Here is a 24,307-nt window from a genome sequence, read left to right as displayed (position 1 = left end):
CCCCTTTTATGGAAAGCACTGACTGCACTGCACTAATTTGAACATATCCTAGTATCTTTATACACTGTGTACAAATGTAATGCATTTACTCTCTCTCTAAACTTACCTGGATGCATTGTTTTGAGTATTTTCATAATCACACGTAATGATCTAACATATTTCTACTTCTATAACACATATTTTGTGTATATGTTTCTTTTCTACCCACACATGCCTTCCTCTCAAAAAATAAAATAAATTTAGGTGGCTATTAAAAACAGATCACGTGGCACTGGGGGGGACGCAGATCAACCGCGTCCACAGAACAATCATGGAAATTCCAAATCTAAAAAATGTCTCCGTCTTACTCACGAGGATCTCCTGGAGTCTCTCAAAAGGAGCGGTGAATGTTGAACGGTGCTGTTCTTGTGCCACAACACCCCTTATGGAAGAGATGGGTGGATGGTTGCGCATCCAAAAGGTCTCTGAAGATGATGGCTACACAAACTACACAAATGTTCATCCAGGTATGAGGAATTGTTGGAAAATAAACAGCGTATACGTATATATGATGCACAATGCGTCCTTTTGATGGAACACTGAAACCGCCATTTGAATTTAAATGGATTATCTCATATAGAAGCATCACACACTGCACCTTGATTGACACTGGCACATGCAGATGCAGAGCACAGATATAAAACGAGGTTCTTCACCACGTCTACAGACAAAACACAAGCACTTAAACTCCACCTCCCCTCAATCATTTCCACTAAAGCCTGAAACATTTTTGCTTCTTCTCTATCAAAGAACTTCCCGCGTAACAGATTAAAAAAACGGGTAATACTCGAGACCAAACCCTCTCCTTAATCTGCAAAGCCTTAAGGATCATTGCCTGAGAGGGAAAAGGGCCATTAATATATGCATGGAAATGACCTGCAGCACTCCCCATGAAGAGGGGTCAGCAGAGGTCAAATAGCCTCCAAACTGCACTGGAGTTTAATTAAAAAGACAAAGAAGAGCATAATTTCGAAGTGGACAGCCATGATTACTGTTAGGTGAGAAGGGGAGCTGAGCTCCGGCTCTTCCGGAGGGCCCGTGTTCCCTTTCCCATAAGGCACGGCGCCATCTTCCCATCCCTTTGATGTCAATAGAGACCATTTATTAGGGCCATAAAGGTTAATCTGGAAGGAGAGAGGATATCAAATAGTTGGGATGAGGAAAGGAACCCACATGAGCTATCCACTGTGAAGGGGAGTTCAATTTAGCCAGAGTCCAGTCAGCAGGTAACGCACTTCCCAACATCAGGTTCGACACTTTTTTTTTTTCTTTTCTGAAAATTAGAAGAAAACCTTGAACGAAATTTAATGCTGACACTTGGGTGCCCGTGACCAGAGCGGGGCGCGGCGGGCTTCACCCATTTAAAAGGCTTGATTTGCTTGAATGAATTTAACGCAAGCCGAGTCAATATTCATTACAAAGAGGTCTGCGTGGTCAGAGGGGGGGGGCGCGCCTGGGACGGGGCGCATGATTTACAATATTACAAAGTATCAGGGGATGATGGATGTGTTCAATTGTACAAAGTAACTGACACAATGAATTTTTCATTACCCCAGTGGATGTGTTTGGGACACGGCGTTAGATAAGCCCACTGATGAAACACAGAGCTGGGGATGTATATCAGCCGGCCCTCAGGGGCATACACGAGGCAGCGCACTCAGAGGATCTCCGAGGATACGGAAATATGGTCAGGTTCAGGTCAGTCGAACGCTGCGCTCTTCAGATGCACGGGCAAACATGACCTATACCATAATATACAAGCATGTGGCTCCATGGTTACACAGAAGGAGAGAATGTTTGGAGAACCGCTGGCTAATTACCCCGTTGTAAACATTAACCCACGACCGTCGAGAGTGGAATTTTATGATTGCCTTTCACAGGTCTTTAAATGCCTGCAGAGCTACGAACAGATGCGTTTAATTTGTTCTTTCAATCCGTCAAAGACTGAGGCTACAACCACCTCCTTTTGGTCGCTGGTGAAAAGCAGTTGCAGTTACTCTTTTTTTAAAAACCGTATCGCAGCTTCTGAGGATCACATGGTCACAACTCTTGTGGCTTTTCCAGGATTACCAACCCCAGCTTTAATTATTTAAAAAGTGCACTTATGGGAAGAAATGATGAGACATGTACAGAAGCTTTATGAGCAGGAGTTTCCATGGATGTCTATGTGCGTGGCTGTATTCCAATTAAATAATAACCTCTTTTTCTTTTTGCTCTTATTCACAAATAGTAATTTATACAAAACTGCGATTATTATAAATATTTAAAGTCAAAACTAATTTAATTTATCACCCATAGCAAAGTCCATGTGTATCACACTCACCCATTCATATAGCACTTTGTAAATACACATGTATCACACTCATGCACCGTCGGCACATCAGGGTTCAGTATCTTGCCCGAAGGACTGGAGGAGGACGACCCGCTCTACCTCCTGAGCCACGGCCGCCGCCTCCAGGTGATCAGACAGGTTGGAAACAAACCAACAGTTTATAAAACCACTTCACCGGAGGTCAAGCTGGAAGTGAGCACACCTGAAGTGTCACTAATGATTTGTCATTTCGCAGGGAAAACACGCCGCGCGCACACGCCGCTACTGTCAGTACAGTAGGTCAAGGTGGAAGCAGGAAGTGGATCTGAGACGGTTTGACTAACCTGCGGGGGAACGTCTGTCTGTGTGCGTTGTACTATCTCAAATATTTTAAATAGTGGTACTGAGAGAAAAACAAATCTCCGAGCTGATATTTAAAATGTGCGTCGAAGCATTCATGTGACCGTGAATTAACATGACACGTCATCGCGTCTGTGATGGATCCAGACGCACGTGCCTGAGGATTCCTCTCACATGAAACTGTACATCGTTAGAATGAGAGTCAGCTGTGAACTGCAATAAAAAAATGAAGAATCCTTTGAATTTGCATTTTATCTTACATTATGTGACTGTCAAACACATTTCCGACCCGGCCGTACAATTTAAAAGTGACAGCAATTTCCTGAATACCATCGGATTATTCATTTATTGAGATATTACATGAACCGCGTGGTGGTTCAGTCGCTCCCGCTGTAACCTGAGGCCCAACGGGAGGTGGAGGATCTCTACATTTATGAAGCTGAGTTTTCATTCCGCGCTCTCTTTTTGTGTGTTTGTGGTTGTGTCGTGGGGGGAAAGCATTTGTTTAAAGACGAGAAATGAAGCTAATTCATCTGCACAACAAGCGTCAAGTGTTAAAACTCTCGGAATAAGCTGTTCTTTTCACCTCATGCGCATGAGGGGTAACTTTTATCTTTACGCGTTCGCTCGCTTATTCGTGTTGACTTTCAAACTTCCACTGAAAAAACAAGTGACTCATCTTTCCCCTCGACCTGAACCCTTTTTTAATTTCCACATTGCAGCATCACAGTGATAAGAATGAGAACAACTTAAAGGTAGATTTTGGGCCCTGAGGTTTACCTGTGCCTTGTTAGATAGAAAAGATGTGAACCTGGTGAAACCTCTGGTGAAGCGTTGGGTTCTCAGCCCTTGGAAACATAAATAAGTCCACTGGAAAATGTGCGGCATGCGAGAAATGAATACAACAACAGCAACAGCTACAAAATGAAGGCTGCAGGTGCGTAGACCCTCGTGTTGCTGAAGCGTAGCAGCAAACAGCACACAGCTGACCACCACCACTCTGCCTTTCTTACAGCATCAAGAAAACCCAAAAAATATGTTTTTAATCATCGCCAATTTTATATTTATATTAATATTTAGCAACAGAAATCTCAGGAGGAGCCACCGCTGCAACAATCGGATTAAATTATGTGAAATAAAGAGAAGTGGCGCCGCAGTTTATCAAGCAGGTTCATAGATGACACTGGTTGTTGTATAAAAATGGACGACATGACGGCTCCTCAAAAGTGAAGCCAAAGCATCTTGATCGCCAACTGGTGGCTGGCTGCAGTAAGTGTCATCAACCCCAAACCAAAAATTCAAAATACACATCAAATATGTTCTTCTTAAATATGATTTATTTTATATAAGGTATCATACTGATGTACTGTATGTTCCAGTATTCATTTTACCTATACGTTTGGTTTTAATGTGTAAATTTAGTTGTTAGACTCGCTACCACAGTTCCCCGATCATTGCTGCACAGACAGATATTTGGCTTCATTTCTGGATAGTGGGAGGAAGTGCACACGTTGTGGTCCTTTAACTTTTTCTGATGCGTACAGATACGAGAGAGTCGCCTGCTCACCGTCCTCTATGGAAGCTCGCATTTGTCCTTCATCATAAAATACCCATCAGTTCTGCCACAAAACATGTGAACTGTTGAAATGAAAATGATCACAAATCCTCAAACACTGACAGTTAACTCTGCTCCGACATGTTTCCGATTGTGAGTGAGTGAGTCACACAAAACGACCTCGCATGTGCTTCTGAGCCGATATTCAGCCGCTTTTAAACTGCACTGCGCAGATATGAAGGCAAATATCTCCTTCCTTTCTTCCAGGGTATTCACCCATAGCTGACTGCCTGTCTGCATGTATGCATTCCACCGGCATGGCGTGTATGGATTACAATAAATGTGCATTGATCGTTGTGTAAATTCATCTTCTTTTCCTGGGTCACAGTTAGCCTCCTGTGATCCGGAGTCGGGATTTAATCGCTCCAATCTGCTCTCTGTGAGAACTGTAAGAGCTTGCAGCTGCCCTCACACACGTTGCACATGGGGTTTTCTCAAAGCTGCCTGTCAATATCTTGGACTTGGAGGCAACTGAATACATAAAATGGGAAGATAATTAAAAACAACAATTCATAAAAACTATGTTTTAGTGTCTTCGGACGTTTTCGCTGTAAATCCCTTTGTAGTTGTTCAACTTTCAGTTTTCTAATCTTAAAAAAAACCTTTTTGTTCAAGTCAAATCATATGCAGGATAAAAAAACAAACAAAGGATCTATTGTACACAGGCCTGTTCATTCATCACCTGCAGTATGTGGTGACAGCACCACTCTGGGTACATGCCGAGATGTTTTATCAGGCCCAAATACACGTCTTACAGTGGATCAGCTACCTTTCGCGGGGATCTTGGAAGTAACAGAACAAAAAGTGTTTTCCTCCTCAGACAATCTTTGTGATCGTCCTCTCACGTAAGAACCTGGAGCACCACTCTCCCTCCTCGCTGACCGTGTGGGAGGAATCGATGCAGCAGAACATCAAATCCCCAAAAACAAACAGCCTAAAGTCTCGCAGTCATTTTTAGGCCTTTGAATCGAGGCATGAAAACAACAAAACTATAGGTGTATTAACTCCACACCACGGATTTAACCATAGTAGTGTTGAGGAGGGTAAAGCGTGGACCTGTGATGCATACGAACTAAACAAGATACTTCATGAAAAGGCTGAAGGGAAAAATCTGTCTTCATTACTTGTTAATCTCCTGAAATCATCTGGTGGATGGGGCTGGAGGTGAGAACGCAAATGTCAGAGTGAGCTGCTGGAGTTTCTCCTGCCGGCCCCTGTGGTAAAACCTCTGGATAATGTCCGAGTGAGCCCATGTTTAGAATACAACAGGAGATTATCCAGAGGATTCAGTGGAAGCGACGAGGTTTCTAAAACGCAATGGATGCAAAACTGAAAAAAAATTAAGAATACAAATATCTCAGGATGAAAAAGAGGAGCCATACACGTTGAAGACCATGACGAAGATGTCAACTTGGAAAGACGACCAGATTCCTCTGCTGTGTTCTTCAAATGTGTAGGGCAAACTCCGGAGAAAGTCCAGAGTCCCCATTGTGTGGACATTTGCTGGATGTCTTAAAGCGGCAGCACAGTCCGGAGTATTTATAGTTGGACAATTTTATCCTGGGTTTTTTTCCTCAGTCTCTGAGCAGCACATTTAGTTTGAAATTAAAATAATGAAGACCACAGATCTCACCTCAACTTGTTATGTTAGTTTGAAAGAACTGTGTGTGAGACACAGCTTTTAACTCAGCTCCCAAATCGCAAAGTAGTAAAAGAACACTTGAGCACTAGATGTTTCTTGGGCAGTGTCATTTCAACATTAGTTGATGCACTAAAGGAGCTGCTGTGTGGCTCGGAGGTAATTGAGAGTTAACATTTAGATTGGGGTGGAGTTGTCTGTCAATAAGAGGAATGAAGAAAACAAGCAAAAATCTATCAGAGAGATATCAGACGGAGTTGGTTTGCCAACTTCGAAACGTCTATATAAGAAGGTCGAGACAGAAAAGAGTAGAAAATAGCAAACAACCTTGTAGACAGAGGAGCACAAGTCTTAAGGTTGACTGGATAATATAAAAAAACACCCTTTTAGACTGTACAGCCTTGTCAATGACAGAGAGAAGACTTCCAGAAACTCAGAGGATTGATGAAGATGCAAACTCAGTAAGGTCAGGGTGCAGTTCACAAAAACACACACGCACAAAAAGAAACCAGTATCTCTGTGGTTCAACGAAACAAAAATCAAACCTCTATAAAAAGGAAGGGAAAAAGCAAAAGTGAGGAGAGAAAAAACAGGAATACCTTGTGACCTAAAGCCAGCACCTCGTCTTTACAAGAGCATTCTGTGCTCAGGTTCAGCCAAATGCATCAAAACCCGTTGGACCACATCTCATCATTCAGCGGGACAATGAGCCCAAACATTCGGCCGAAGCGACCAAAGAGCTTTTCAGCGCGAGGAGGGAGGTGGAATATCTGCGAGCGGCCGAGCCGGTCACATGATCTCAGTCCGACTGAGCAGCGTTCCACTTGGTGGGGACCGGACTAAAGGCAGAGAAGACCCCACAGCGAGATGAGGAGCTGGAGGAGGCCGCTGGGAGAGAATCACCGGGGAAGACGTGGGTCCGAGACTTCAGAAAGTCGGAAAAATAACTGATTCTTGCTGCGCTAAATTTGCAAACTTTAACTACAAAATTGCAGGAGAGAATCAAATTTTGTATTTGTTGTGTAGCTTGTTATAACCTGACCCATGCAGGCCTAGAAGCTGTTGGATATTGACAACGCTAAAGCCATTTTCAGACAAGAACCCTGCACAATGGGGTCAGGACTTTCTCCCGAGTTGTCCTTTCACACATGAACAATGCAGCAGGAGATTCTCCACTCAAACGCATTCACAACGACATAGAAATGTCCAGGAGGTAGGACGTAATGTATAAATTAATTATCATGTGTCAAACGGATTACATCGGGCACACAGTTCCATATTGATGTAAATAAACTCAAATGAAAAAAGAAAAAAAAAAAGACTTGGCACTTTAATGCAGAATCCATTATGTTATTTCAATTTCAATGTACAAGAAGGGGGAATGTTCAAAGGGGGAAATGTCCAACTGTCCCACGCACTTCAGCCTGGACTGAATTTCCTTCTGTCAAAGGAAATATCTATCAGGAGCATGTGGGATTCAGATACACTGTATTCCGGTGCTGTCCCACTTTGAAGGTTGCCAGGTATGCCACCACCTACATTTATCTACACTGCCCCGCTGCACTGCTAAAATGACTATAAAACCCCTGTGAATTCCACCAACTATAGAGATGTCCCATAATTCGACTGGTGATTAGCATTTCACCCGTTCTCCATCTCACCCTCACCCCCCACACCCACTGGCTCTGGACTCACCAGCCATTTGAATTTAATGCCGCCATCAGGATTTTAACGACAATGCAGGGGTGCAGAGAGAGAGAGAGAGAGAGAGAGAGACAGGGTGTTGAAAATGATAGCCCCAACCTGCTCATATTCTAACACCGTCAGCTCGGCGGTTAAAGGTACCGCTCAAAAGCACCGGGTTGGTGACATCTTAATTTTTCACGTCTACAAAAGTGTGGCTGTGTGCGGCTCTCCCCTCTCTTCTACATGCATTATTCTCGCTTTAAGCAGCATGTCTGCTCAAAGGGAAAAAGGGGGTGGGGGGGGGGTATTGTTTTACAACACAGCCCCGTCGCGGCCTACTTGCCTCGCCCGGGGTTCTTTTCAAGGAGTAGTCTTTAGGTGACCCCCTCTCTCTGGCAGTTATTAATAATAACATGTGCCGGGAATAGTTCACCTTGTAGCGCTGAGGCCGCCTCGCCACTCTGTGCACCTGTATATCCAGCCTCATGCAGGGAGTCTCCGGGGGATAGGGAAGAGGGGTGAGGTGGGTAGAGTCGAAGGATGTCTGTGTGTGTGTGTGTGTGTGTGTGTGTGTGTGTGTGTGTGGTACAGGGGGAAAGCTATAGGAAGCAAGGGCTTGAAAACACAAAAGACATCAAACAAAAGTACCCCCATGTACTGCATGTAATTAGAATCAGGTAATCATCTATCTCCTCTAAAGTGATGGAGAGTCTGATTAGCGGCATCAAAGAAGGCCAATAGGGCTGAGACTTAAGAGGGAGATGGAGAGGTATGGTGTGAGTGTGTGTGTGTGTGTGTGTGTGTGTGTGTGTGTGTGTGTGTGTGTGTGTGTGCGTCTGGAAAAGATGAAGGAATAAGAAGGTAAAGTGGCATGGCTGACAAACTGAGTGCTGCACTCTCCACCTAGAGGTCCCATTAAAAGCGGGAGCAGGAGAGGCCCTTTGTGCATGCTGAGTGCTCCATTGTAATAACAAGCAGCGGAGACAGGATTCAATCTGGCGCCTGAATGAACTAACGCAATCCAGGCAAATTCTACCCCCCACCACCCCTGTCCACAACTCCCTCCTCCTCGAGCGCTCAAGGGATTCAAATAAATTAAAGGCCGCTTCTTGTTGAGGCCTCTATAAAAACATTTTGTCCTCCGAGGGATCTTTTGAGTTGAAGAGGAAGATCTCTGCACAATAGCATCTCAACATCGCACAACTTAACCTTTGGGTGCACATGTGCCATGTAGCATAATTAATGATGCTGATGTTAATAAAGCGTTCATGAGGAATCACCTAAGTGGATGAGCCAAAGCCTGTTTTTCTGTCAGCGTGTGACCGCCTCGACTTATAGATGTGAAACTGCAGCGATTAGCGGAGCGCGCTTGTGTTGCGGCCGCGCCAGAGGATGAGCAAAAAATGTGGCACGGCACAAGGACAAAGTAAGTAATGATGGTGGCATTCACTGGCACAGTTGGCACTGTAACCTTTTAGAGAGCCGCATCCTTCAAAAACACCAAATCCTCCTCCTCCTCCTCCTCCTCCTCCTCTCCAGGAAAAAGAAGAGACTCAATTAGAGCCAGGTGCAGTCAGTGCAGAGAGAGAAAGAAACATTTCGTCGACTCGCTGAAGTCGACCTCGCCTCCGTTAAACAGGGAGGTGAAGAGAACGCGTGGAGCTAAACAGGTCCCTCAGCCAACTAAATTAAAGTTGTCCTTGATTTTGAGAGCGGCTTTCATGACACCTCTGCTGCTGCTGTTCCATTCTGGGTTTCTCGGGTGATGCTTATTTTCCAGGGTGTCTTTTTCTTTTATTCAGGTTTAAACCAAACATCTTTAGTTTGGAGAAGATATGAGGTGGTTAACGCTCGAGGCCGTAGTAATAATGACAGCGACAAAGGAGGAAGTCGATGTAGGATCAGGTGATGATGAAAAGTCGGCTTTAGGAAGAGATGGTGAAGGAGGGTGAATAGACCCCTTTACCTAACACACTGTTTGTTACATGACCATTAGACAACCTTAACCATGTGTATTATTGTAACCATGACAACAATAATAATCTCTACTTCTTTTAACACAAACCAAGACCCAAGCTGTTCCACAACCCTAACTGCATTCCTTGTTGTTACCTTTGATGAAGGTCTGGTATGCCTGCCGCTGACATGCACCTACAGGTCATATTATTTGTCGACATGACAATGTTGTCTGCAGATGCTACACAAACAACCTATGAGGTATTTAAGGGTAGAGGATTTGTTAAACCGAGTAATTGAAGTTGACTCTCATGCCCTTTTTCCACTGGTCTGAAAAACCCATTAACACCCACTAACATCTCGCTTTTGTCTGCAATGTGAATGGATACAATCGTCATCCACTCCCACTCTAAATGACTCTGCAGTAGTTCACGTGTTTTTATCGACTACGGCTCCGATCTGCGATGATGGAAACATGATAGACGAATGTACCTGCTAATATCTTCTTTATTTTAGCAGTTTCGACACTGCATCTTTTCTGCACAATGTTATGACGCGCATTGAACCTCCACACGTTGGTGCATCAATAGCCATGCACGTTTGTCTACTTTTGGTTTTGTACATATTGGAAACTACTTCACCTATTATTGTGCATTGTGAAAAATCCAACACGGACAAGACAGAGAGGTGAGAGAGCTTCTCAGTTTGTGACGTCGAACATGACTCACCGGGGAACAGAAAGGCAATCTCTTCTACTAGCAATGGGAAAGGAGTCATCTTGTTTAGCATGTTTACCCACACACACGTTGTATCGTAGACAACAGTATGAAGGTGGCAGAATGGACTTTGCTCTATGGACTGAACTCGACTGAACTGGTTCCTTGAAGATAATTAACTGGTGATGCCTTCCTGTTTCTTTCAAAATACTAAAATCCTGGATACAATTTTTTATCAAAGATCAAGTAGTGTGTGTTTTAAACGACCTTCTGGGTTTTTCAAACACCATCTTTAAGAGAAACCATAAAATACTGGGTGGTAATGGGCAGTAAAAGATGCCGGTCATGTCCAATACAATATAGTTTTAGCTGTGGTTAACTTTAGGCAATAAAACACTTGGTTAGAGATTACAGGACGGGAATTCCGTGTTCCTGCATAAAAGTGGGATAAACTTCCCATCTAGCTCTGTCGCTAATGGTCTAACATTAATCATCGGGAGAGCAGACAAGCTTTAAGTTAAGGGGAATAAAAAAAACGTATACACAACTACATGGTTTAGGTCAACAATAATAAGAAGATAAAAGTAAAGTAAAAACACTACTCTAGTTTTACTCTGTAAGCGGTTCCTTCGCTGCAGCTATCGAGTCGAGAAGCTGGAGAAACGTGAGCTCGGGTGTCACTGACCAGAGGCCGGGCTGACGACGTCCCCGTGCCCTTCACTGTTAGCTGGGAGAACAGCTGAACATCTGTAGTCATTAGAGGGAGAGAAGCTGCCCTGAATCTTTCAGCACTGCAGAGAATCAGGGAGGAGAGACCTATGACAAACTACACCCAGCTTCCCGCGAGTCTCCCAGGAGCACGGCTATCGTCATGTGAGCGGGATTTTTTTTGCAGTGGGACTCACTGGTGTTCAGCTTCTCGTGGCGTTGTTTGCCATCCATCACTGCCCGAGTCATGACCGATCTAACTGGGAGACTGTGGAGCTCTGTGGAATGAGCGCGTAAAAGCTGTATCTTTAGCCTCATATTCACCCTGAATGGCCATTGAATTAGCGCTTCATTATTCAGTCGGACTCTTTTGCAACTTTTTCTGTCACTATTGTGGGGTGAGACTTTACTTTTGAAGTCTTTACAATTTTTTAAGCTGCTAGCACAAGACTTGTTTTGTTTCTCACACACAAAAATACTGTCTAGTACTTATACCGTACATACTTCGCACACATGAAGTGCAGAAAATGGTCAAAGAAGATGGAGCCAAAAATCAGCATAGGATCCATCTTCTGCCAGTGGACTGTGTATCGCAAAGAAGGCATCAGGACCACAAGTTTGTTTCGCTGTTTGATGCCACAACACAAACAAAGACCTACAGTTGTGTTTTTCGGGGACAACAGTTTGTCACAGTGATGGCCTGGACCTCCAACTCTGTGGTTCAAGCTATTTTTACTGAGCGTTTTTGAGTAATCACCTGGTGTCACAAACATCATGTACAACAACTGCACTTTGGTTTGTGTTGTTTTGACTTGTGTTCCTTAGTGTTTCTTGCTAATTGTCCTCTTTAGTTGCTTTGAGCTTGTTGTCTTTGTCAAGGGTCTTTGTTAAGCTTGACCTCTACCGAACTAGGCTGCAGTACTGTAGGCCTGTTTCTTTCCATTATGCATTTTCATTTATTAAAAGCCTTTTGTGAGGAAGTGGTAGTTTGTTTGCTCCATTTGGAGCGGAGATGTTAAAGGAGACTACAAATGGAAATAAGCTCGAATGTAATTGTTTTCACTTTGTTTGAGATGAATCTATTTGTGCATTTTCATCACTTCTGAATTGTCCCGAGCATCTTTGTCTGCTCCTGTTCTGCATAAACAGAAGTTTTCACATCAGTACATATGGGACACAACGTACGCCATCATCACTATGCTGGTCAAGCTCAAGCGATACAATTTGCCCACTCATACCCCAGTTGGACTCATGTTTGAATAAATAGTGTTTTTGTAAAATTTTATTTGGTTGCAATTTAAAATGTTCCAACAGAAATCCCTGAAGATTAAAAACACGGATGCTTTAATGGTGACTAATAGAATCCTCATAATGGTGATCGTATCCATTAGAGTTAAATCAAACATTTATAAAGTGCTTTAGAGGAGATTTTCAAAGTATCGAAATAAATATCATGGAACAAGATAGAGCCTGAACAAATAGCGCAATATTGTTTATAGGCCCCTATTATCATGAAGCTGAAGGAGTCAGTGTTGATTTAGCGAAGAATAGCTAACCCTCATTTATTTCGGCTTTAAAAAGGAGGCTGTGCAAAGTTTGCAGTTAGTGGCCGTGATCAGTTTGAATCCATGTAATTCCCAACTGGCTCTAATAAGGACACACTCACACTGGCCTTCCTTGTTGTAACAAACAGTTGTTGTTTCAAACCCCCGTTAAATACGACGCCGCTACAATCTCCCTCTCCTCGGAGCTCTGCGGCTGGTTGTATTTCACCATGTTGTGGAGCATAATGAGCACACTGACAGACAGAGTGGGGAGTTTCGCTGCAGGAGTGGTTTGAGAAGTTTCTGTGGACAGCTACACGCTTAGTTATTCTGCTGTGGAGACTAACATCCACATTCAAAGTTGACTGATACTGAATAAAAAAAGGAAAACCTGGTTTTGGCTGCGTCACTTTGAAGGAGTGTTGTACAATGATGCATGTACAGTTGTTAGGCCAATGCACAAAGGATGCAAGAGGTTGTAAATTTGCTCTGGACAACAGACTGAGGCAAAGATGCATCCACACGCAGTGAAAGTGTTTCAACTGCTTGGCTTGATGGCGCCTCTTTTTCATCCTGATATATTTGTATTCTCTTTGTTTTTTCCAGTTTTGTGTCGATTGCTTGTTAGAAATGTCACCAATTCTCTAAAGGATCTCCTGCTGTACTTAAACATAGGCTCATTAGGACATTATCCAGAGTTTTTACTGGGGAGTTGGCAGGAGAGTGGCCGCAGCAACCTATTCGGACATTTGCGTTCTTTTGGATAATTGCAGGAGATTATCCGGAGTTCAGTGCATGTTTGAAAGCAGCTATAGACTCTTCTTGAGTAAGAATCACCTGGGGAGGGGGTGTGTGTGTGTGTGTCAGAGGCTGAGCAGTTACACATTCACACACAGTCCAGCAGTCACGGAAATGATTTTCCACCTCACCTTCAACCTGAATGCACATTTAGCCGTTTTATTATAAATGTTGTAAAGGGGAAACGTGCTCATTCAGCTCACACATAGTGAAAACATTTAAAATAATCAATTAACCAATGATTTGAGGAAATTAAAAGCTGCGGCAGACTAGAAGGAAAACGAAACGAGCTGTGGTCTCATCTGTGAATCAGCCGATGCGGCGAACACCTCCGAATCTGGATCAAGGCCATCAGCGCTTCACACGAACGCGTCTGAGCTCCGAAAACTATATTTGTAAGACCCTTTGAGAGTAATCACATTCTGAACAGTCGTTTCTATTAAAACGGTGTGACACATGTTCGCGAGAGAGAATGTATCTAAATGAGATTTCAGAGAAAAGAACAGATGAGTTTCAGACGGCCCGGGCCCGCTCTCTCTTCACTCCCTGCCGCTCGTCGGAGATAAAGCTTTGACTTGATGTCACACTCGCGTCAGATGCCGACACACAAACTGACAACGCTTCATAAGCCCGATGTGCGATTGGGGGGGGGAAAAAGATACATTTTTCGCATTTACATTTACACATATGGTTACACAAGGTGGCTGTGGACTACAAAGTTGATCCTTGGAGGAGGAGGGAAATGTAAGTTATTACACTGAACCGTGCTCTACATGTTGGTTATCTCCCGCTGATAGCCAGCTTTCCGTTAATAAATCCAGCCGTGTTGACAGCTCCGCCAGTTTGCTTGCATTTACAATCTTACTAAAACCACTGTAGAGGAAAATTGAAGTTGGATTAAAAAAAAAAAAAATGAATGAATAGATAGATAAATAAATAAGTGTTCTCCTAGTGCTGTCTTTAAAATGGATGTCTGGAATTTACAGTTTTTCATTAACTGATGCCCAACAGCTTTTTTCTTTTTTAAACCGTGGCCTTGGAGCCAGCGCTCGTGTGTGCACGTGTGTGTGTGTGTGTGTGTGGCACTCAAGCAGGCCGCTGTATACCGCAGTCCTCATTTTCTCTGCCTTTTCTTTTTTTTTTTTACTTAAATGTGTCTGTCTGTCTGCTCCCCCCCCCGCCCCGCCTCCTCTGGGCTTTTTCAAACATTATCACCGTGCGCTGTGAAAAATCGCACATCAGCATAAGCAGCGGCGTCGCGGCCATTACCGGCGTCGTCAATGGAAGCTTTTTGGTTTCAAGGGGATCATTTGTTGATTAAATGTTCTCGCTGAATTCCTCCATATTCGGAAGGGAGCGGAGCACAAATCACGCTCTCGTAGATTATACCTGTAATTATGTTTGTGGTTGCAGGTTTATGAGGGGACAGCTTGTTTTTTTTCTCTTAAATACACACACACACACACACACAAACACACACTCACTGTGCATCATGTTTGATCACACAGGGGCTGCCGAAGCTTTAAGTCTCCTCTCCCTGTATTTGCTTCACCTTTTTGTCCGCGTTTTGCGAGGATTATCATTTCCCTGCTGGCAGATCACGTCGCTCACGGTTGTAGACCCCTGAAGAATTCTGTTACCCCTGATTATGCCAGGTCTAATAACATGCCACCCCGCTAAGCAGAGTGGGATTGACTCGGAGGAGAGGGTGGGGGGGGACGGATAATGAAGGTCCAAATAATTTCCTTTTTAAGCCAATGGGATGTAAGAACTAAATGTGAAGTCATCATTTCTTTTCCTGCTCCTGTCACGAACCTGGGCTGACAGACGGAGATAAACATAAGTAGAAATGATATGTTCCAGGTCGCCTTTTCAGTCAGGGAGAGTGTGTGTGTGTGTGTGTGTGTGTGTGTGTGTGTGTGTGTGTGTGTGTGTGTGTGTGTGTGTGTGTGTGTGTGTGTGTGTATAAAACCACATTGTGATGTTGCAGCAATTGACTGGCTGAGTGATGGAGCCCGGCTTTCTTTGTTGCTCCGCAGACCAGACGTGGTTCGCCGCCGTTTGCTACACACTTGCCATTCATTAGCCAGCAGCGAGGAGATGTCAGGGTGCGTTCGCTAGCAGGGGCCACACGCGCGCGATAGCGAGCGTCAAGTCAATTCAATCACCTTGAACTTTGCCGATGAAAGGATTAACATTTCTGAAGCTCTGCTGCACGGCGAGAGAGCGACGTGTTGGACTGTGGATGGACAAGCGCTTAGAGGGGCTGGTATATTTACATCACACCGACACGCTGGAGCACGATCGTATCCAGGGCAGTGGATGTACGAAAAAAAACCATACGGATAAAATATAAGTCTGGTGCCACTGGTTTCTACTAATCATCTTTAAAAAGTCTCACGTGTCTGCGAGTCTCAGAAATGACTCATACAAAAGGAAAGAGGATATTTGTTTGGGACTATTTTCAGCGGTGGATGAATATACATTTGGTGATCTACTGTGTAATTGTGGTTCGGTGGTGGAAATGAAGGAAAAGGTCACATGTTGCAATTTGCCTTTCGAGGTGGACTCTATCTCTGGGAGGAAGTTAAAATAGAGAGAGTAGAGGGAAATTAAAGACAGAGAGAGTTTGGGGACTTTTCCAAATTAAAACCCCGGTAACTGAGTTTAGGCCAACAGACATGCAGCACTGTATTTCCCTCCGTTTACCACATTCTCTGATTCGTCATGTCAGTAACGATTTCAGAAAGGAGAAGGTGTCTGACAGCTCATTCACACTCTTCTACACAGTTAGCATTACAACATATCACAGGGCATTCTTCAAGCCACACAGGAAGCAAAGTAAACCATTACTCCGCAGTCAAGTTAGCCAAGTGCTTGGCTAACTTCACTGTAGGCTTACTGTAAAGTATGCACAGTGCAGCACTGAGAAATAAACTAACTAACACACTGTACGTGCAGAAGGAGGCTTTTTAGGAAACACCTGGGAAACACTTAGACGTACCCCTCACACACACACACACACACACACAGGGAGCAATTTGAGGGCTCCGTGTTTTGCTCAAGGACCCATCAGCATGTGGACAGAGGGAGTCGGGTACCAAACCATCAACCTTCAGGTTAGGCGATGAGCTAAAGACACTTCTTTCGGTTGCAGTTTTCTCTGTCGGTTTTCTCTCTCCACCAAACAGCTGACTGAGTCGGGGGAGCTGTGCGGGATGATCGCCCCGCGGTCGGGCTCGTAACGTTTCGGTTACTCCCTGCCACAGCAGCTTCTCCTCAAAGCCTGTTAGTCGACAGCACCTAACAGCGACTCTCTCAGCACAAGGCTGAGGTGTGCCGGGGCCTACGTCAGGTGCACAGGACACACACACATACACACACACACACACACACAGGCTGGAACATGTTAGCTGCTACTGTACATGCTCCCAGGGCTGCTGTGCTGCAGCGAGCCACAAACAGAGTGAGAGGGAAGGAAGGAAATTCACTCAAGGGAAACATGTCTCACAATATCTTTACATAGATCCCCCTGTCACCTTGGAGAAAAATCCAACAAGCCTATATAGATTCATAATTCTGATCAGATCTATTCCCAGGGAGTGAATGTCCTCCATAGATGTTTATTTATAAATGTAAAATTAATACCCACAATAAACAGTTTATACGCTACGGTGAAATCCAATGAGCAAGACAACCTTTATCTTGCACTATCTTCCCTTTCATAAATCGATAGAGCCTTAATGTGCCACATTCAACAACCCTTAGCAGGCCTCACGCAACCACCACCACGACAGCAGAGGCTCTGAGGAGGAGGGCGATCATGTTCTCAGAATCGGATCTACATTTTACCCGTCGTGTATAAAAAGAAAAAAAATGTGGTCACATCATTTCTCAACAGGAAGAGATGATTCCCCCACGATAACGTCTGAGGAACAAGTGTCAGTAGAAACTGATAAACGAAAGATTGGCTGTTTTCTAAAGGGTTGATGAGTCCGTTTTGACCATATAAAGCAAATAAGTACTCATAACTGTAATTTAGAGTTCAGAACTAAATCAGAGTTTGAAGAAGTTATAGTAGTTGATGTACTAAATAAACGGTGAACGTCTGATAACGGATAACGACAATGAGAAATTGTAAAAGCAAAAGCTAAGATGCAAATAAATGTTCCAGCGTCACTCCCCCGAACAGAGAGAGCAGAGTTCCTTCGCTCTGTTCTCTAAAACAATCCACGTGTTCACGGGGTCACTTGAGAAGTCTGAGGCTGATGGTGTATTCGCCATTACTGAAGAATTCAAATAATAAATGAAAAAAAAGGAAAATAAAAAGATAACAAATGAATGAGTCACAGTGAAACCCACTGTCAGTTAAGATGTCAGCAACACTAAAAACCACACATTTCACCGATCAGCTCGATTGCTCTTATGTTACCGGCTATCATGTTTTAAAGGTGTATTTAAAAAAAAATTACTTTCTACAAGTATACAATCCATTAAAATATTGATTGCAACTACCCAATCCAAATGTGTCTGTATTTTCAAATAACTGTTTATCCTGGAAAACAAGGTGCCACAGCAGCCACGTCTGAGGCTAATTAGGGACTTTGTGAGGAACGCAAATAGAGATAGTTCACAAATGCTATTTATGGAAATGAGGTCACATGAGACTTGTGAGAGAGTTGCGCAGATATGTGCAAATAATAAAAGAAATAACAACAAAATATACACAAATGTAGCTAATTAAAATTGCAGAGTGAACAAACTCCATCTGATAATTAAACATGTCAAATTTGCCGCTGTCTAATTGCTGGATTACGGCAAATTCTGAGGCCTTAAAACAAGGTCACAGGATAGAAACCGGAGAGGGGAATAAAAATCTGTCTGTTCCGCTTCCCACAAAATAAAGGAGGGAGCACGACTGGAACTCCAAATGTGTGCAGAGTAGATTTCAGTGACTCTAACTCCTCACTCACACACACACTGAGACTGTGCGAGTTCTCGTTGACCGTCACACGGACACAGTGGAAATGTCAGCCGCCTCTCTTACCGTAGGTAGTCTCTCCGGCACAGGATGAGGTTGGCTTTGGTGTAGAGCGTGGAGCCCACCTCGCCCAGCCTGCAGTCGCAGCAGGCACACTTGAGGCAGTCCTCGTGCCAGTACTTATCGAGGGCCTTCAGCAGGTAGCGGTCCTTGATCTTCCGGTTGCAGCCGGCACAGCCTTTTGGCTTGGTGTCCGGCTGGACGGAGAGCATTTGTATACCTGGGAGAAAGAGAGAGGCTTTAGACACTCGTCATCCTGTACCAGCATAGCAACTGAAGCTGAGTTTCTTAACGAATGAAGACACATTAAGTTTCCAGTTTTATTCTGTTTTGGCGACAAGAAAAGTAAAAATGACAGCAGATACTCCCCAGTTTGTCACAGAGGGTAAAATACAGGTTTTCTACGTGCATCTTCATTTATAATTTTAAACGACAAAATGAAATGAGATAGAAGTGAAAATGAGCATTCACAGGCTGTAACGTTCCATTTTTCTAAAGTGTCCGAAATTACTGTCTGGCACTTTACTGAACGCAGACAACTGTGAAGAGTGAAGCTAAATGTAATCAAACAGAAAACACGGAATCAAATCGTAAACTGCAGCTCTCAATGGAGCCAAGAGTTTTGCGGAGTCATTTCCCACAGGATTGTCGGATCTTTAGAAGATTTTTACACGTGGAGTGCGTTCACACATAAACACATAATGTTAAAAATGAAAAAGTCCTTTGCGCACTGTGCAAAATATATCAAATCAATAAACGGATTAAATTACTTTCATTCAAAGCATAATGAGCTTTTTGTGTAAAAAAAAAGACAAAGTTGTAAAGTGCACTGAAAAAGGTATGATACACAACAAAATTAAGTATAATGAGAAAAGACATCATCATGCGTAGGCTTCTAAAATTCACTTTGAAAGCAAACATGTTTTCCCACAATGCAATCAAAACAAGATGACACATGGTGAAGAGACAGCTCCCAAAAAGGCGTGTAGAGTATGTCGTGTGTCATGTGTGTTACAGTTCCGTTTTTTTACGGTACACATTTGGCAAGGTGTAAACATTTTAGTTCAGGCCTGGAAAAAAAAAAACACAAAAAAGGCTGTCTACGTTTGAGAACGCACGACGGCGTGAGCCTCGATCCGAGTCTGCCAACATTTGGAAATGTCTCCTCTGATAAAGTGCTGTGGTATTGGAAGCAGGTGGAATGAGCAGGTCGGTCAGAAGAGAGGACGTGAAGGAAAAGAGACACATTCTCCTTCTTCTTGTGAAGAATAGAGTTTGAAGGGACCCTGCACCGACCTGGCCTCGGCTAAATAAAACGTCTAACTAAATTTGTTTTATCGTATTATCGTACTCATTTTAAAAAGAGTTAAACTAAGGCAAGTGTGGACGCTGTTTAATTTGTTACATGGAGAAAACACTCATCACTGTATCATTTAAACAACACCGAAGTGAACAAAAGTCTGTTTCCAGAGCTGCGAGTAAATGACAGGAACTAGTCACTGGTTGTGACAAAGAAGGAGAAGAAGAGCGTGCAGGCTGTCTGTTGGTCGCTACACTAACAGCAGCCACAACAGACACAAAGCCACAGTTTCACTCCTTTTTCCTGGACACTCTTCTTTTTTAGATATATGTTGACCCTCCCTGTGTTTGGGGGAGGCGTGGCTACAGGCGAGGAGCTTTGCGGCGGCCTGCATTGTTCGGGCCTGAGCTGACTGGGGAGAGCCTTTGTAGGCCGGTGGGGTGGGAGGAGAGGGAGGGCAATGTGGCCCAATGTGGCTTCGCACCAGGCTGGAATTAGTATTCTCCTACTATTCCCTGAGGACAGGCACACCCCCCACTCCCCTTTGTCCTCCTTTCACCACACACACAAACACACACACACACCATTTCTGAAGTTGTAGTTTTATCTTTAGTTACTTTTGGACACACTGAAACTCTCCTTTAACCGTATTTTAGTTTGAACATGTTGGCAAAACTCCTTCAGCGATAGTTGTCAGTGTGAATTTAGACACCACAGTTTAAAAACCACTTATCAGATCACTGCTGCTGCAGCATTTGTATAAAGGTGCTTCACTGTTTGGGACGTTCACTCTCTCTTCCTGGAATTCAGTTTTTAAATGATTTCAACACTGAGAACTGCAGAGGAACTTGAAAGCCGCACAGCCACAAGTGAAACATGTGCTGTCTTCTACTCTAAGGTTATATATGGTTGTTTTTGTGATTCAGTGTGTGCACGTAAGAGCAGGCTGATGTGCACAGTCCGCACAGACCACAGGACACTAATGGGGTGAACATCAACCTCGAGCAGACTTTGTAACTTCCTCTTGTAAATGAATAAACTGGAAGTTGAAAAAGTTAAGGACAAACTTTTTTTTTTTTTTTTTAAACCAGTAAAGAAAAACTACCCCAGATGAATTCCACTGGGGGCTGTTGTGCTTCGAAAGAAAAGGGAAACATCTACCACCACACAATGAAAATAGAGCATTTTTTCTCCACCTGCTGCACATCATTTTAAAGCTGATCTCTCGTATTGTTCTGGTGTGGGAGAAGGTCTGTCTGAGAGGGCACCAAACAGGTTGCAGCGCAGCGAGCGGCTCAGCTCATTTAGTTCCAGCGCGTCCTGGCTGTTGATCTGTTAATTGGCTGGATTCGGAGAGCGCGCCGCGCACGGCTGCTCGGCCGCCTGCTCTCCGCCGCCGCCGCCGCCTCCGCGCCTGTTCAGCGGCACTGATCCGTCCAGCAGCCTCGTTACCACCACAAAGTCCCTGCTACTCATTACCAAACCAAAAGGGAGGAAGAGTTTCGAGCACCCCCTCTCCTCACCCCTCTCCTCTCATCCCTCTCTTTTTTTTTTTTACAGTGCAATCAACTCGGGGGGGGGGGAGAAGAGACAAGCATGGCAGGAATTCGGCCGCTTCTCTCTTCCGATTGCCAAGAAGGAGGAGGAGGAGGGTCCCGAACAAAAGCTCCCTTTCCCCCATAAAGGAAGGGGAATCACAGCTGCTCGGAGCCCCGGTGCTTTCTGTTTTCCTTTGCTCGAACCCTCCCTTCCCTCCTCTCCACGCTCTCCACTGAGGCCGCCGCCGCCGCCGCGCGCGCGTCCTCGGCCACATGTATCATCCTCGCAGCCCCGGAGCGGATGGAGGACGAGGAGGAGGAGGAGGAGGAGGAGGAGGAGGAGGATGGTGATGATGATGGTGATGATGGTGATGATGGTGATGGAGAGGAGAGCCTGCTATTTCAGTCGCTGTGTTCTTCCGTGCAGCGAGATGCTGACATTTCACCCTATCAGTTTAATTACTGTTGCCATGGCAGCGCAGCGCCGGGGAAAGGCCAGTAACGGATTTAACGCGGAGACTCAATTTGCTCGTGCAGCTTTTCAACGAGCACAGAGAGAGAGAGAGAGAGAGAGGGAGAGAGAGAGAGAGAGAAACCGGAACATGATCATCAGCTGCTGCTGCACGATCACACAACACCGGGGCTCGTCTCCTCACGGCTCCGATGAAAGGTTATCAGAAGGGGGGGGGGGGAGGCACAGATAATGGATCCGGCGGCGGGTCACATCCGGACGCGTCGGGAAGCAGAGGTGATGCTGTAACTTGGTCGTCGCAGAGCTCATCGTCACACACACACAAACACACACACACACACACAAACACACAAACACACGCGCGCACACGGAGCGAAGCGCAAAAAGGCGTCTTACCGAAACTTTTCTCCCTTTTCTGCATTTGTTGAGCCGCTGAAGCAGCCGAAGCACCACCATGCAACCCGAAGCCGCCGGGTCCGGAGAGCAGCTCTGTCTGCCGGGGAGGGGAGAACGCTGGGCCGATCGGGCTTTTGTTCGGAGAGGAGGGGGAACAATCCAGCACGGCGACCAGAGGCGAATGAAAAGAAGTCGGGGAGGAGGTGGGTGGTGGTAGTGGTGGGGGTGTTGGGAGAAGCACCGGCCAACAAAACGCAAGGCGGTGTGTGTGTGTGTGTGTGTGTGTGAGGGAGAGAGAGAGGAGGGGGGGAGCTACAGAGCTGATCCTCGCCGTCGGGCGTCACACGGCGTTTGAGAGAACGTCCCTCACCGTCCGGAGCTCCGCGCGCGAGTGCGCAGAGACGCAGGCGGCGGAGGACAGGACGACAAAGGGGAGATGGTTCTCCTCCGCGGGCGCGTGCAGCGACCATCTCCTCTAATCCCGCAGCGCGGCCACAGTGTTAATCACAGCGGCTCCCGCTGCGCCGGGCCGCTTCTCTCATTAGCGCCGCGCTGGCGTGCCACCGGTCACCGTGCGCGCACAACCACAGGAGGGACCCGCTCCTCCAGAGCTCCCAGTTCCCCACTCGCACATGTTTACACCCTTCCATAGCCTCGCGGTATTAAAATCCCTAATCCCCATTAGCCTCGTTTTTAGCCCACTTGTTTTACGGGTTGCTGTTTCAAGATGCATGCGTGCCACAGTCTCGCTCACCTTTCTCAGCAAGTTACGCAGAAACCTCAACTCCAGCCGCGGTGTGCAGCTCCGGATTCCTCCCGGAAAAGTTTAGCAAACTGGCATGGCGCGTCGCAGCGCACCGGTCTGTCAGGCTGGATCAACAAGGAGCTCCGCATGGATCAGAGCGACCACTTGGCAGGATGCTACCCACAGCTACAGGTGTTCGTCCGCCCGAGGAGCGTGCAGAGGGGGGGGGGGATGTGGCGAGGCCCAGCCGACGTCCTCATGCGGCGGAGGGAGGGAGGAGTCGAGCTTTATTACGTCCAGAAGAAAAAAAAAAAAAATCCAATCCTTCACCGGTGAGACATCGCACCCCCACGATAAGGTCATTCACTTGATGCGAGGACGGAGAGCATGGATCGCGTGCGCGCCCCCGGAACGCCCACTTTTTTTTTTTTCTGCCAAACGAACGTCCTTCAATCTTCGGGGCGCGCGGAGGCACGACGCTCGTTAGCACGTTACAGAGACAGGAACACGGGGCGCGTGTGTTCAGGGCTGCGCGCACGGCAGGGGCTAGGTCTCAGGTGGAGGATGGAGGACTGGGTGCTGGTCTCCAGTCATCACACCCGACGGACATCCACACATGACGGCGGAGTTTAACGACAAAAAAACCGATGATCCACATCATGACGTGGGTTTAAACTGCAGCCAGACTGGCGCTTTAATGGCTCAGATTTATAGGCGACGCACACACACCTATCAATTCACTTCTTAATGCACATTAAAGCCACTTGTCTGTGTCAGTCAAACGTTGGCTCATTAACTATTTTGGGGGAAATAAAAATAGTGCAAACAACAAGCTGATCCAATGTGGACAACTATGTGTTTATTTTTTTTTTGCTGAGGACACTGTTTCCTGTACCTATGGCATTCTTTCTCCACACACGCACGCGCCTCGTGAGGTCCCGGGTTCCACTGTGGCTGGCCGGGCCTGATTATCTCCTCTCCACACTCTTTATTTAAATCATCCCTGTAATTAAAGGACAGAATTACACTTCGCCCAGTTATTGCGCCAGTGCGCACCAGTGCTCCGCCCGGTTGTGACTGGATGAGGCCCCAGCACGCTTTATGGGGTCGTGCATGGGCCCCCATCACATTTCACCACACACCTCCGACCCTCACCGCCTCACCTCGCGGCTTTCTATGGCTTACACACACACACACACACACACACACACACACACACACACACCTCACAGTGCTCCAGTCCACAGCCTGACAAGTTAATAGTTGGCATGCGGCTCCAGCCTAAAATGCAGCGATAATGAGATGGGTCATAAAATGCTCTCCGCGCCATTATGAGTGATGAGATGCATTAAAGTTGACAGGGTATTACCTGCCAGTAATTAGGTTTTGTCATGGATTGAATTATTTCAAGGCGGCCTATCTTGGTAATCATGCAATTTGCTG

At 45.4% G+C, this 24,307-nt stretch overlaps 1 protein-coding gene across 3 annotated transcripts in view; it reads right to left on the bottom strand.

The window, feature by feature from the left end:
- The window catches only part of lmo3 (LIM domain only 3), a 51,833-nt gene that overhangs the window by 26,444 nt on the left and 1,082 nt on the right, over positions 1-24,307 (bottom strand). The window contains exons 1-2 of one of the 3 annotated variants that reach the window (XM_035146925.2): positions 22,874-23,286; positions 18,420-18,633 (exon numbers count right to left, since the gene is read on the bottom strand). In XM_035146925.2, the coding sequence (XP_035002816.1) occupies positions 18,420-18,625 (206 nt within the window). In that variant the 5' untranslated portion in view covers positions 18,626-18,633; positions 22,874-23,286. Of the gene's footprint in view, positions 1-18,419; positions 18,634-22,119; positions 22,348-22,873; positions 23,287-24,307 lie in introns of those variants that run through there. The other 2 variants (XM_035146923.2, XM_035146924.2) reach the window with 2 other exon arrangements.

The sequence above is a fragment of the Hippoglossus stenolepis genome, chromosome 22 (assembly GCF_022539355.2).
Source record: "Hippoglossus stenolepis isolate QCI-W04-F060 chromosome 22, HSTE1.2, whole genome shotgun sequence".
NCBI classification, from domain to species: domain Eukaryota; kingdom Metazoa; phylum Chordata; class Actinopteri; order Pleuronectiformes; family Pleuronectidae; genus Hippoglossus; species Hippoglossus stenolepis.
The sequence above is the reverse complement of the archived record's forward strand: the minus strand, read 5'-3'. Positions and strand labels throughout refer to the sequence as shown.